This window comes from Oncorhynchus mykiss, chromosome 25 (assembly GCF_013265735.2).
Source record: "Oncorhynchus mykiss isolate Arlee chromosome 25, USDA_OmykA_1.1, whole genome shotgun sequence".
Taxonomy (NCBI): domain Eukaryota; kingdom Metazoa; phylum Chordata; class Actinopteri; order Salmoniformes; family Salmonidae; genus Oncorhynchus; species Oncorhynchus mykiss.
This window is the reverse complement of record NC_048589.1, coordinates 46,002,332-46,017,734: the sequence shown is the minus strand read 5'-3', so window position 1 is coordinate 46,017,734 and position 15,403 is coordinate 46,002,332. Positions and strand designations below refer to the sequence as shown.

At 39.6% G+C, this 15,403-nt stretch overlaps 1 protein-coding gene across 1 annotated transcript in view; it reads right to left on the bottom strand.

The window, feature by feature from the left end:
• LOC110512895 (GDNF family receptor alpha-4-like) overlaps window positions 1–15,156 on the bottom strand; it is a 32,834-nt gene extending 17,678 nt beyond the window's left edge. The window contains exons 1-3 of the mRNA XM_036962749.1: window positions 15,149–15,156; window positions 14,978–15,009; window positions 12,240–12,521 (exon numbers count right to left, since the gene is read on the bottom strand). Of these exons, the coding sequence (XP_036818644.1) occupies window positions 12,240–12,521; window positions 14,978–15,009; window positions 15,149–15,156 (322 nt within the window). The remainder of the gene's footprint in view (window positions 1–12,239; window positions 12,522–14,977; window positions 15,010–15,148) is intronic.
• Window positions 15,157–15,403: the final 247 nt, after the last annotated feature.

Here is a 15,403-nt window from a genome sequence, read left to right as displayed (position 1 = left end):
TTTCAATGTCCTTTTGTTTTGGTTTCCCTGGTCTCAATTCCCTCGTTACATGTTGTGTATTTAACCCTCTGTCCCCCACATGTCTTTTGTGCGGAATTGTTTATTGTAAGTGCATGTGCACATTTTATCGCCACGGGTTTTGTTGTTCTGATTTCCGGTGGTTTGATGAATCAAACTGCTCCGTTGATTACCCAGACTTCCCTGCTGCCAGTTACGCACTCCTTTACAGTTTATAATTAATTCATAATAAATGTTTTTTTTACATGAATTAGTTCATATATTTATATAAAGGCTGAAGGCTAAAACTCGTCTAGACCTATCTATTAAATATATATATATAAATATATATAAAAACTCGTCTATTTAGTTCTACAAATGTATTTTCCTTTTAAAGAATCTATTTTAGTTTAATTTAGTTTTTACTCCAGACATTAACACCAACCATTCACTATAAAATCTTGTCAACAAAAAAAGCTGAGCGAAATACAAAAGGTCTGCGCCCAGAACAAATCCAGCTTCGAAGAATGGAAATCCCTAATTGTGTTTGTAAATAAAGTCAAATGTATATTGTTCAAATACGTTTTCGTCCTTGAGTTTGGGTTTCCACTAGATTCTGTAGCCACAAAGTAAAACATTGGCTATTGTAAAAAACTCATGAAAAACTCATAATAATAATGCATTTGGAAAGTATTCCTTTCCACAAATAAAAAACACATACCTTATTTACATAAGTATTCAGACCCTTCGCTATGAGACTTGAAATTGAGCTCATGTGGATAATGTTTCCATTGATCATCCTTGATGTTTCTATAACTTGATTGGAGTCCACCTGTGGCAAGTTCAGTTGATTGCACATGATTTGGAAAGGCACACACCTGTCTACATATAAGGTCCCACAAGTTGACAGTGCATGTCAGACCAAAAACCAAGCTAAGAGGTCGAAGGAATTGTTTGTAGAGCTCAGAGACAGGATTGTGTCGAGACACAGATCTGGGTGAAGGCTACCAAAATATTTATGCAGCATTGAAGGTCCCCAAGAACACAGTGGCCTCCATTAATCTTAAATGGAAGAAGTTTGGAACCACCAAGACTCTTCATAGAGCTGGCCGGCCGGCCAAACTGAGCAATCGGGGAAGAAGGACCTTGGTCGGGGAGGTGACCAAGAACCCAATGGTCACTCTGACAGAGACCCAAAGTTATTCTGTGAAGATGGGAGAACCTTCCAGAAGGACAACCATCTCTGCAACACTCCATCAATCAGGCCTTTACAGTACAACGGCCAGCAGGAAGCCACTCCTCAGTAAAAGGCACATGACAGGCCACGTGGAGTTTGCCAAAAGGCACCTATAGACTCTCAGACCATGAGAAACAAGATTCTCTGGTCTGATGAAACCAAGATTGAACGGTTTGGCCTGAATGTCAAACGTCAAGTCTGGAGGAAACCTGGCACCGTCCCTACGGTGAAGCATGGTGGTGGCAGCATCATGCTGTGGGGATGTTTTTCAGCGGCAGGAACTGGGAGACTAGTCAGGATCGAGGTAAAGATGAACAGAGTAAAGTACAGAGAGATCCTTAATTAAAACCTGCTCCAGAGCGCTCAAAACCTCAGACTGGGGCAAAGGTTCACCTTCCAACAGGTTAACGACCCTGAGCACACATCCAAGACAACGCAAGAGTGGGTTCGGGACAAGTTTCTGAATGTCCTTGAGTGGCCCAGCCAGAGCCCGGACTTGAACCCAATCAAACATCTCTGGAGAGCCCTGAAAATAGCTGTGCAGCAACGCTCCCCATCCAACCTGACAGAGCATGAGAAGATCTGCAAAGAAGAATGGGAGAAACTCCCCAAATACAGGTGTGCCAAGCTTGTAGTGTCATACCCAAAAAGACTTGAGGCTGTAATTGCTGCCAAAGGTGCAACAAAGTACTGAGTAAAGGGTCTGAATACTTGTGCAAATGTGATATTTCAGTTTGGTATTTTTAATACATTTGTGAAAAATTCTAAAAATCTGTTTTTGCTTTGTCATGATGGGGTATTGAGTGTAGATTGATGAGCGAAAAATAAAATGTCATCAATTTTAGAATAAGGCTGTAACGTAACAAAATGTGGAAAGGGGTCTGAATACTTTCCGAATGCACTGGATAAGAGTAGGATTTCTTCCAATGGGTCCGGCGTTCTCCCCGTACATCAGGAGCTCCTCCATTTTGATGTTCTCCCCTGAAAGTATATCAGGAGCTCCTCCATCTTGATGTTCTCCCCTGAAAGTATATCAGGAGCTCCTCCATCTTGATGTTCTCCCCTGAAAGTATATCAGGAGCTCCTCCATCTTGATGTTCTCCCCTGAAAGTATATCAGGAGCTCCTCCATCTTGATGTTCTCCCATGTTGCCTGAAAGTATATCAGGAGCTCCTCCATCTTGATGTTCTCCCATGTTGCCTGAAAGTATATCAGGAGCTCCTCCATCTTGATGTTCTCCCATGTTGCCTGAAAGTATATCAGGAGCTCCTCCATCTTGATGTTCTCCCATGTTGCCTGAAAGTATATCAGGAGCTCCTCCATCTTGATGTTCTCCCATGTTGCCTGAAAGTATATCAGGAGCTCCTCCATCTTGATGTTCTCCCATGTTGCCTGAAAGTATATCAGGAGCTCCTCCATCTTGATGTTCTCCCATGTTGCCTGAAAGTATATCAGGAGCTCCTCCATCTTGATGTTCTCCCATGTTGCCTGAAAGTATATCAGGAGCTCCTCCATCTTGATGTTCTCCCATGTTGCCTGAAAGTATATCAGGAGCTCCTCCATCTTGATGTTCTCCCATGTTGCCTGAAAGTATATCAGGAGCTCCTCCATCTTGATGTTCTCCCCATGTTGCCTGAAAGTATATCAGGAGCTCCTCCATTTTGATTTTCTGGCCACTGAAAGATCCGGGTATTCATCCTTCCTTTTGGACCCCGCCAGTGAGCGTCATGTGACCGCTGCGTTCTAAAGCATATATTCCAGAAGGAATAAATAATGAATTATAATAATAAAATGTCGATCCTATCATGCGCCAGGATATTTTTTCTAAGCCAGAATCAATCAATGTTCCATTGCTTGTTCTGCTCCTCTAAGAATAATGAATGCCGGGTAGCCGTGTGGATTATTAGCATATGAACGACTTCAATATGCTGGACAATCAAATCCATCCATCCAAGCCATTTATAACAATCCGGCAGTTCAAAGAAGATCATTTCAAAGGTAATCCAATGGGCCTAGTTATTGTTCAATAGCAGCATACATTAGCATGAATTATCTTCTCTCTCTTAAAATAGTCTTTACTCTTCTTGTGCAATGTATAGCCAAGCCCACTCTATTGTTTGTCTATCTGCCTGTCTTGGTGAGAATCTTAAGTTAATAATAGTATTCTTGTAATGAGTGCGCTGAGAGTCGCTAAGCAGGTACAGGGAGTGAGTGTTTTAGCAAATAAACAAAACAATAGAACACAAAACACAAACAACTCACCAACATGAAAACAGTCAATAACACCTGAGGAACGAAGGAGAGTGACAGATACACAGCGTCTTGCAAAAGTTTTCACCCCCCTTGGCATTTTTCCTATACCCCACGAGATGTGCAGCTGTAAAAAAGGTGTCTCTAGAAACTATTGACCTTGGGGGGGGGGGGGGGGGGGGGGGGGGTGAATAGTTATACACGCTCAAGTTTTCAGTTTATTGGTCTTATTTCTTGTTTGTTTCACAATAAAAAATATTTTGCATCTTCAAAGTGGTATGGGTATAGGTATAGGTATGCTGTGTCAATCAAATGATACAACCCCCCCAAAAAATCTATCTAATTCCAGGCTGTAAGGCAATGAAATAGGAAAAATGCTAAGGGGGTGAATACTTTCGTAAGCCACTGTAGGAAAGATAATCAAGGAGGTGATGGAGTCCAGGTGAGTGTCATGAGGCGCAATTACTCATTACGATGGTGACAGGTGTGTGGGATAAACAGCAGCCTGATGACCTAGAGCCCGGAGAGGGAGTATAAGTGACAGTTCCACTGTGAGGTCACCAAAGGAGATGAGATGGTTCCACTGTGAGGTCACCAAAAGAGATGAGGTGGTTCCACTGTGAGGTCACCAAAAGAGATGAGGTGGTTCCACTGTGAGGTCCCCAAAAGAGATGAGGTGGTTCCACTGTGAGGTCACCAAAAGAGATGAGGTGGTTCCACTGTGAGGTCCCCAAAAGAGATGAGGTGGTTCCACTGTGAGGTCACCAAAAGAGATGAGGTGGTTCCACTGTGAGGTCACCAAAAGAGATGAGGAGGTTCCACTGTGAGGTCACCAAAAGAGATGAGGTGGTTCCACTGTGAGGTCCCCAAAAGAGATGAGGTGGTTCCACTGTGAGGTCACCAAAAGAGATGAGGTGGTTCCACTGTGAGGTCACCAAAAGAGATGAGGTGGTTCCACTGTGAGGTCACCAAAAGAGATGAGATGTTTCCACTGTGAGGTCACCAAAAGAGATGAGGAGGTTCCACTGTGAGGTCCCCAAAAGAGATGAGGTGGTTCCACTGTGAGGTCACCAAAAGAGATGAGGTGGTTCCACTGTGAGGTCACCAAAAGAGATGAGGAGGTTCCACTGTGAGGTTACCAAAAGAGATGAGGTGGTTCCACTGTGAGATCACCAAAAGAGATGAGAGGTGGAAGGAGTAGAGAAGAGTGGTTTGGAGGTGACGCTTCTTTAGTTTGTCTGACTGTCTTGGTGAGAATCTCAAGTTAATAAAATAGTCTTCCTTAGAGTTTTACATTTAACTTCCTGAAACTAGATCTGTCTTTTGGCTGTCATGGCAAATTAAACATTTTAATAACATTTTACTTGTCAAAACTGGTGTGACATAAAACACTTTTAGGTCCTTGTATTAATAATGGCAGTGTTGTTTCAATAATAACAATTTATCTGTGAAATTAGACATTGAACTTGAGCCCTGTTTCAACAAGCTGATTCAGAGAATGATTTACAGAATGACAGTAAAGTGAATAGTTATTGTGATACGCCAGAGTTTTAAACAATGTTTGGATATCTCATACCCGAAGAAAAGGATGGACCCAAATATACAGGGTAAACATATAGGCCTAAAGCATTTTAAAACAGGATCAAAAGCTAAATAGCTTTATTTTCTTGTAATTCAATGGCTTCCTGAGATGAGGCCTACCCAAAACTATTCAATAAAATTCCTTATTATATTCTGTTTCTGTCATTCAATTAAGCCTGTACTCGATTTAACTATTTTCATAACTGATATAAATTCAGTCAAATTTTAGTATATAAATTCAAATCAAATTTTATTTGTCACATACACATGGTTAGCAGATGTTAATGTGAGTGTAGCGAAATGCTTGTGCTTCTATTTCCGACAATGTAGTAATAACCAACGAGTAATCTAACCTAACAATTCCACAACAACTACCTTATAGACACAAGTGTAAAGGGATGAAGAATATGTACATAAAGATATATGAATGAGTGATGGTACAGAACGGCATAGGCAAGATACAGTAGATGGTATTGAGTGCAGTATATACATATGAGATGAGTATGTAAACAAAGTGGCATAGTTTAAAGTGGCTAGTGATACATGTATTACATAAAGATGGCAAGATACAGTAGATGGTATTGAGTGCAGTATATACATATGAGATGAGTAATGTAGGGTATGTAAACAAAGTGGCATAGTTTAAAGTGGCTAGTGATACATGTATTACATAAAGATGGCAAGATACAGTAGATGATATCGAGTACAGTATATACATATGAGATGGGTATGTAAACAAAGTGGCATAGTTTAAAGTGGCTAGTGATACATGTATTACATAAAGATGGCAAGATACAGTAGATGGTATAGGGTACAGTATATACATATGAGATGAGATGAGTAATGTAGGGTATGTAAACATTATACATTATGTTGCATCGTTTAAAGTGGCTAGTGATACATTTTTACATACATTTTTCCGTAATTAAAGTGTTATTAAAGAGTTGAGTCAGAATGTTGCCAGCAGCCACTCAATGTTAGTGGTGGCTGTTTAAAACTTGTTGAGGATAGGGGGCAGTATTTTCACTTTGGATGAATTGCGTGCCCATAGTGAACTGCATCAAACTCTGTCCTAGATTGCTAATATATGCATATTATTATTACTATTGGATAGACAACACTCTGAAGTTTCTAAAACTGTTTGAATTATGTCTGTGAGTATAACAGAACTCATAGGGCAGGCAATCAAGTACCAAGTACAACAAGAAGTGAAATTCTGAAAGTTGGGACAAATTTGATGTCATCACCCCCTCCTTTCCCAACAAGATATGGATCAGGGAGCACTTCCTACGCCTTCCACAAGATGTCCTCATTCAGTAGAAAGTGGAATGGAGCATTTGCTGTGAACTTTGACCGAATGGGAGGGGAAATAGTCAGTGTCCCGACAGACTGCCATTTTCCTGTGGCGCATTTCTCTGTGGGTGCTACCGCTGTTCCATTCGGCCCCAGATGAAAACGTATGATACGGTTGGAACGTTATTGGATATATATGATAATAACATCCTGAAGATTGATTCTCTACTTAGTTTGACAAGTTTATTCGACCTGGAATATATCTTTTGGAAGTTTTCGTGCGAGTTATCTTGGACCAGCAGTCAGTTTTTAGGGGACACGTGAGCTGAAAGTGCTAGCAAATGCAGCTACTTGGACACTAGTATTGGACATCATGGAACAAAACAACGATTTATTGTGGAACTAGGACTCCTTGCATTCTGATGAAAGATCATCAAAGGTAAGGGAATATTTATGATGTAATTTCGTATTTCTGTTGACTCCAACATGGCGGAGAAATATATTTACGTCTGAGCGCCGTCTCAGATTCCGTAACGTTTTAAAAAAGTCTGACCCAGAGTGTGCATTAAGAACCAGTGTATCTTTAATTATATGTAGAACATGTATCTTTAGTCAAAGTTTATGATGAGTATTTCTGTTATCTTTCTATAATTCCTCCGGATATTTTGGAGGATTTTCTGAACATGGCGTCAATGTAAACCGAGATTTGTGGATATAAAAATGCATATTATCGAACAAAACATAAATGTACTGTGTAACATGTCATATGACTGTCATCTGATGAAGATTTTCAAAAGGTTAGTGATTCATTTTATCTCTAATCCTGCTTTTGTGATTTTATCTTTGGCTGGAGAAAATGGCTGCGTTTTTCCTTTGATTTGGTGGTGGTCTAACATAAATATATGTTGTGTTTTCGCTGTAAAACATTTTAAAAATCTGATTTGATGGGTATATGAACAAGATGTCTATCTTTCATTTGAGGTATTGGACTTGTTAATGTGTGAAAGTTAAATATTTCTAAAGAATAATTTTGAATTCCCTGCGCCACCTTTTCAGCTGAACGGGGGGGGGGGGGGGGGGGGGTTTAACAGTCTGATGGCCTTGAAATAGAAGCTGTTTTTCAGTCTCACGGTCCCAGCTTTGATGCACCTGTACTGACCTTGCTGTCCTCGCCTTCTGGATGATACTGACCCCGCCTTCAAATAATGTTGCACGCCCAATTTTTCAGTTTTTGATTTGTTAAAAAAGTTTGAAATATCCAATAAATGTCATTCCACTTCATGATTGTGTCCCACTTGTTGTTGATTCTTCACAAAAAAATACAGTTTTATATCTTTATGTTTGAAGCCTGAAATGTGGCAAAAGGTCGCAAAGTTCAATGGGGCCGAATACTTTCGCAAGGCACTGTATGTTTTTGTACTGTCTAGGGGTTTTGAATGTTCATGGGGTGGGTACTAGTCTAGGTGTTTTGTATGTCTATGGTTGCCTAGATTGGTTCTCAATTAGAGGCAGCTGTTTATCGTTGTCTCTGATTGGAAACCATATTTAGGCAGCCATATTCCTAGGGTAATTCATGGGTCATTGTCTATCTGTTAGTTGCCTGTGTCTGCACTTATCATATATAGCTTCACGGTCGTTTTGGTGTTTTGTAAGTTTGTTTAAGTGTTCTTCATCTCATTAAAGAAGATGTATTCATCTCACGCTGCCCCTTGGTCTCCTCCATACAACGAACGTGACTGTATTGTCCTCAAAGCGAGCAAAGAAGTTGTTTAGTCTGTCTGGGAGCAAGACATCCTGATGAATTCGGTACACTATAGCCTATATATAATATTCTGTTTATTTTCATAACTAATATAAATTCAGTATACTATAGCCTATATATATTATATTTATTTTCACAACAGATATAAATTCAGTATACTATAGCCTATATATAATATCCTATTTATTTTCATAACTGATATGAATTCAGTATACTATAGCCTATATATAAGCCTATATATAATATTCTGTATATTTTCATAACTAATATACATTTGGTATACTACAACCTATATAATATTCAGCACATTTGAATACATGCATTTTTGGCTATATAAAGAACAGCTTTGCATGATTTAATGAAAAGCAGAAAACAGAAAACGTTGCTTCTCATTCTTTAAAAAAAGTACTCAGAAACAGGCAACAGGCTGTACAGCTGGCTTCACAGTTTCCCTGCTAAAGAGGCCTACAAGGAAACTCAATTTATCTCAACAAAGTTGAGGGCGCGAGGGGACCTGTGTGCTGAGTAGTACCTTCCACCTCCCGCTGTGTGCTGAGCAGTACCTTCCACCCCCCGCTGAGTAGTACCGTCCACCCCCCGCTGAGTAGTACCTTCCACCCCCCGCTGTGTGCTGAGTAGTACCTTCCACCCCCCGCTGAGTAGTACCTTCCACCCCCCGCTGAGTAGTACCTTCCACAAAACGTTTTGCTCGACAAAAGACACGTAATCCCCATGTCCCCCCTTGTCACCCCCACCCCCCATTATCACCATGTAAAACAGACTGGTACTATAGATTAGGGCTAGGTGTTATATAGACTGGTACTATAGGTTAGGGCTAGGTGTTATATAGACTGGTACTATAGATTAGGGCTAGGTGTTATATAGACTGGTAATATAGATTAGGGCTAGGTGTTATATAGACTGGTACTATAGATTAGGGCTAGGTGTTATATAGACTGGTAGTATAGATTAGGGCTAGGTGTTATATAGACTGGTACTATAGATTAGGGCTAGGTGTTATATAGACTGGTACTATAGATTAGGGCTAGGTGTTATATAGACTGGTACTATAGACTAGGGCTAGGTGTTATATAGACTGGTACTATAGATTAGGGCTAGGTGTTATATAGACTGGTACTATAGTTTAGGGTTAGGTGTTATATAGACTGGTACTAAAGATTAGGGCTAGGTGTTATATCGACTGCTACTATAGATTAGGGCTAGGTGTTATATAGACTGGTACAATAGATTAGGGCTAGGTGTTATATAGACTGGTACTATAGATTAGGGCTAGGTGTTATATAGACTGGTACTATAGATTAGGGCTAGGTGTTATATAGACTGGTACTATAGATTAGGGCTAGGTGTTATAATCTCACCATGTAGGACAGACTGGTACTATAGATTAGGGCTAGTTGTTATATAGACTGCTACTATAGATTAGGGCTAGGTGTTATATAGACTGGTACTATAGATTAGGAATAGGTGTTATATAGACTGGTACTATAGATTAGGGCTAGGTGTTATAATCTGACCATGTAGGACAGACTGGTACTATAGGTTAGGGCTAGGTGTTATAATCCCACCATGTAGGACAGACTGGTACTATAGATTAGGGCTAGGTGTTATAATCCCACCATGTAGGACAGACTGGTACGATATATTAGGGCTAGGTGTTATATCGACTGCTACTATAGATTAGGGCTAGGTGTTATATAGACTGGTACTATAGATTAGGGCTAGGTGTTATATAGACTGGTAATATAGATTAGGGCTAGGTGTTATATAGACTGGTACTATAGATTAGGGCTAGGTGTTATATAGACTGGTAGTATAGATTAGGGCTAGGTGTTATATAGACTGGTACTATAGATTAGGGCTAGGTGTTATATAGACTAGTACTATAGATTAGGGTTAGGTGTTATATAGACTGGTACTAAAGATTAGGGCTAGGTGTTATATCGACTGCTACTATAGATTAGGGCTAGGTGTTATATAGACTGGTACTATAGATAAGAGCTAGGTGTTATATAGACTGGTAGTATAGATTAGGGCTAGGTGTTATATAGACTGGTACTATAGATTAGGGCTAGGTGTTATATAGACTGGTACTATAGATTAGGGCTAGGTGTTATATAGACTAGTACTATAGATTAGGGCTAGGTGTTATAATCTCACCATGTAGGACAGACTGGTACTATAGATTAGGGCTAGGTGTTATAATCTGACCATGTAGGACAGACTGGTACGATATATTAGGTCTAGGTGTTATAATCCCACCATGTAGGACAGACTGGTACGATATATTAGGGCTAGGTGTTATATCGACTGCTACTATAGATTAGGGCTAGGTGTTATATAGACTGGTACTATAGATTAGGGCTAGGTGTTATAATCTGACCATGTAGGACAGACTGGTACTATAGGTTAGGGCTAGGTGTTATAATCCCACCATGTAGGACAGACTGGTACTATAGATTAGGGCTAGGTGTTATAATCCCACCATGTAGGACAGACTGGTACGATATATTAGGGCTAGGTGTTATATCGACTGCTACTATAGATTAGGGCTAGGTGTTATATAGACTGGTACTATAGATTAGGGCTAGGTGTTATATAGACTGGTACTATAGATTAGGGCTAGGTGTTATATAGACTGGTAGTATAGATTAGGGCTAGGTGTTATATAGACTGGTACTATAGATTAGGGCTAGGTGTTATATAGACTAGTACTATAGATTAGGGTTAGGTGTTATATAGACTGGTACTATAGATTAGGGCTAGGTGTTATATAGACTGGTACTATAGATTAGGGCTAGGTGTTATATAGACTGGTACTATAGATTAGGGTTGGTGTTATATTGACTGGTACTATAGATTAGGGCTAGGTGTTATATAGACTGGTACTATAGATTAGGGCTAGGTGTTATAATCTCACAATGTAGGACACACTGGTACTATAGATTAGGGCTAGGTGTTATATAGACTGGTACTATAAATTAGAGCTAGGTGTTATATAGACTGGTACTATAGATTAGGGCTAGGTGTTATATAGACTGGTAATATAGATTAGGGCTAGGTGTTATAATCTCACCATGTAGGACAGACCGGTACTATAGATTAGGGCTAGGTGTTATATAGACTGGTAATATAGATTAGGGCTAGGTGTTATAATCTCACCATGTAGGACAGACTGGTACTATAGATTAGGGCTAGGTGTTATATAGACTGGTGCTATAGATTAGGGCTAGGTGTTAAACAGACTGGTAATATAGATTAGGGTTAGGTGTTATTGTCTCACCATGCAGGACAGACTGGTGCTATAGATTAGGGCTAGGTGTTAAACAGACTGGTACTATAGATTAGGATTAGGTGTTATATAGACTGGTAATATAGATTAGGGCTAGGTGTTATACAGACTGGTACTCTAGATTAGGGCTAGGTGTTATACAGACTGGTACTATAGATGAGGGCTAGGTGTTAAACAGGCTGGTAATATAGATTAGGGCTAGGTGTTAAACAGACTGGTAATATAGATTAGGGTTAGGTGTTATAATCTCACCATGTAGGACAGACTGGTACTATAGATTAGGGCTAGGTGTTAAACAGACTGGTGCTATAGATTAGGGCTAGGTGTTAAACAGACTGGTAATATAGATTAGGGCTAGGTGTTAAACAGACTGGTAATATAGATTAGGGCTAGGTGTTAAACAGACTGGTGCTATAGATTAGGGCTAGGTGTTAAACAGACTGGTAATATAGATTAGGGCTAGGTGTTAAACAGACTGGTAATATAGAGTAGGGTTAGGTGTTATAATCTCACCATGTAGGACAGACTGGTACTATAGATTAGGGCTAGGTGTTAAACAGACTGGTGCTATAGATTAGGGCTAGGTGTTAAACAGACTGGTAATATAGATTAGGGCTAGGTGTTAAACAGACTGGTAATATAGATTAGGGCTAGGTGTTAAACAGACTGGTGCTATAGATTAGGGCTAGGTGTTAAACAGACTGGTAATATAGATTAGGGCTAGGTGTTAAACAGACTGGTAATATAGATTAGGGCTAGGTGTTAAACAGACTGGTAATATAGATTAGGGTTAGGTGTTATAGTCTCACCATGCAGGACAGACTGGTGCAGGCTCCAATAGATACTGAGGCAGTTCTTCTCTCTCTTCATGCCTCGTTTACACTGGCAGCCGTGCAGCGGGGAGGACAGCAGGGCCGTGACTGCGTTCTCACACTGGTTCCTGGCCCCAGGGCCCAGCTTCACGCTGCCGTCCCCCGCCACACACTGTCTCAGCGTCCGCAGACGAGGGCTGCACGCGTCATCACTGGAGCAGGTGTCCCCAGCCTGTAGACAGTCTCTGTCCCTCCCGGCAGACACAGCGAGGGGGAGCCCTGAGGAAGAGACAGCACGAATTAAAACAATTTCAGGTGGAAGTACAACGCTAGGTAATCAAACTGGTTAGTGCTAGGTAACAGAACTGGTTAGTACTAGGTAATCAAACTGGTTAGTACTAGGTAATCAAACTGGTTAGTACTAGGTAATCAAACTGGTTAGTACTAGGTAATCAAACTGGTTAGTACTAGGTAATCAAACTGGTTAGTACTAGGTAATGAAACTGGTTAGTACTAGGTAATCAAACTGGTTAGTACTAGGTAATCAAACTGGTTAGTACTAGGTAATCAAACTGGTTAGTACTAGGTAATCAAACTGGTTAGTACTAGGTAATGAAACTGGTTAGTACTAGGTAATCAAACTGGTTAGTACTAGGTAATCAAACTGGTTAGTACTAGGTAATCAAACTGGTTAGTACTAGGTAATGAAACTGGTTAGTACTAGGTAATGAAACTGGTTAGTACTAGGTAATCAAACTGGTTAGTACTAGGTAATCAAACTGGTTAGTACTAGGTAATCAAACTGGTTAGTACTAGGTAATCAAACTGGTTAGTACTAGGTAATCAAACTGGTTAGTACTAGGTAATGAAACTGGTTAGTACTAGGTAATCAAACTGGTTAGTACTAGGTAACAGAACTGGTTAGTACTAGGTAATCAAACTGGTTAGTACTAGGTAATCAAACTGGTTAGTACTAGGTAATCAAACTGGTTAGTACTAGGTAATCAAACTGGTTAGTACTAGGTAATCAAACTGGTTAGTACTAGGTAATCAAACTGGTTAGTACTAGGTAATCAAACTGGTTAGTACTAGGTAATCAAACTGGTTAGTTCTAGGTAATCAAACTGGCTAGTACTAGGTAATCAAACTGGTTAGTTCTAGGTAATCAAACTGGTTAGTACTAGGTAATCAAACTGGTTAGTACTAGGTAATCAAACTGGTTAGTACTAGGTAATCAAACTGGTTAGTACTAGGTAATCAAACTGGTTAGTTCTAGGTAATCAAACTGGCTAGTACTAGGTAATCAAACTGGTTAGTACTAGGTAATCAAACTGGTTAGTACTAGGTAATCAAACTGGTTAGTACTAGGTAATCAAACTGGTTAGTACTAGGTAATCAAACTGGTTAGTACTAGGTAATCAAACTGGTTAGTACTAGGTAATCAAACTGGTTAGTACTAGGTAATCAAACTGGTTAGTACTAGGTAATCAAACTGGTTAGTACTAGGTAATCAAACTGGTTTTTACTAGGTAATCAAACTGGTTAGTACTAAGTAATCAAACTGGTTAGTACTAGGTAATCAAACTGGTTAGTACTAGGTAATCAAACTGGTTAGTACTAGGTAATCAAACTGGTTAGTACTAGGTAATCAAACTGGTTAGTGCTAGGTAATCAAACTGGTTAGTACTAGGTAATCAAACTGGTTAGTACTAGGTAATCAAACTGGTTAGTACTAGGTAATCAAACTGGTTAGTGCTAGGTAATCAAACTGGTTAGTACTAGGTAATCAAACTGGTTAGTACTAGGTAATCAAACTGGTTAGTACTAGGTAATCAAACTGGTTAGTACTAGGTAATCAAACTGGTTAGTACTAGGTAATGAAACTGGCTAGTACTAGGTAATCAAACTGGTTAGTACTAGGTAATCAAACTGGTTAGTTCTAGGTAATCAAACTGGTTAGTTCTAGGTAATCAAACTGGTTAGTACTAGGTAATCAAACTGGTTAGTACTAGGTAATCAAACTGGTTAGTACTAGGTAATCAAACTGGTTAGTACTAGGTAATCAAACTGGTTAGTACTAGGTAATCAAACTGGTTAGTACTAGGTAATCAAACTGGTTAGTACTAGGTAACAGAACTGGTTAGTACTAGGTGATACTACTGGTTAGTGCTAGGTAATCAAACTGGTTAGTACTAGGTAATCAAACTGGTTAGTACTCGGTGATACTACTGGTTAGTACTAGGTAATCAAACTGGTTAGTGCTCGGTGATACTACTGGTTAGTACTAGGTAATCAAACTGGTTAGTGCTCGGTGATACTACTGGTTAGTACTAGGTAATCAAACTGGTTAGTACTTGGTGATACTACTGGTTAGTACTCGGTGATACTACTGGTTAGTACTAGGTAACCAAACTGGTTAGTACTAGGTGATACTACTGGTTAGTACTAGGTCATCAAACTGGTTAGTGCTAGGTAATCAAACTGGTTAGTACTAGGTAATCAAACTGGTTAGTACTCGGTGATACTACTGGTTAGTACTAGGTAATCAAACTGGTTAGTGCTCGGTGATACTACTGGTTAGTACTAGGTAATCAAACTGGTTAGTGCTCGGTGATACTACTGGTTAGTACTAGGTAATCAAACTGGTTAGTACTCGGTGATACTACTGGTTAGTACTCAGTGATACTACTGGTTAGTACTAGGTAATCAAACTGGTTAGTACTTGGTGATACTACTGGTTAGTTCTAGGTAATCAAACTGGTTAGTACTAGGTAATCAAACTGGTTAGTACTAGGAAATCAAACTGGTTAGTACTAGGTAATCAAACTGGTTAGTACTAGGTAATCAAACTGGTTAGTACTAGGTAATCAAACTGGTTAGTACTAGGTGATACTACTGGTTAGTACTAGGTCATCAAACTGGTTAGTTCTAGGTAATCAAACTGGTTAGTACTAGGTAATCAAACTGGTTAGTACTTGGTGATACTACTGGTTAGTACTAGGTCATCAAACTGGTTAGTACTAGGTAATCAAACTGGTTAGTGCTAGGTAATCAAACTGGTTAGTACTAGGTAATCAAACTGGTTAGTACTAGGTAATCAAACTGGTTAGTACTCGGTGATACTACTGGTTAGTACTAGGTAATCAAACTGGTTAGTACTA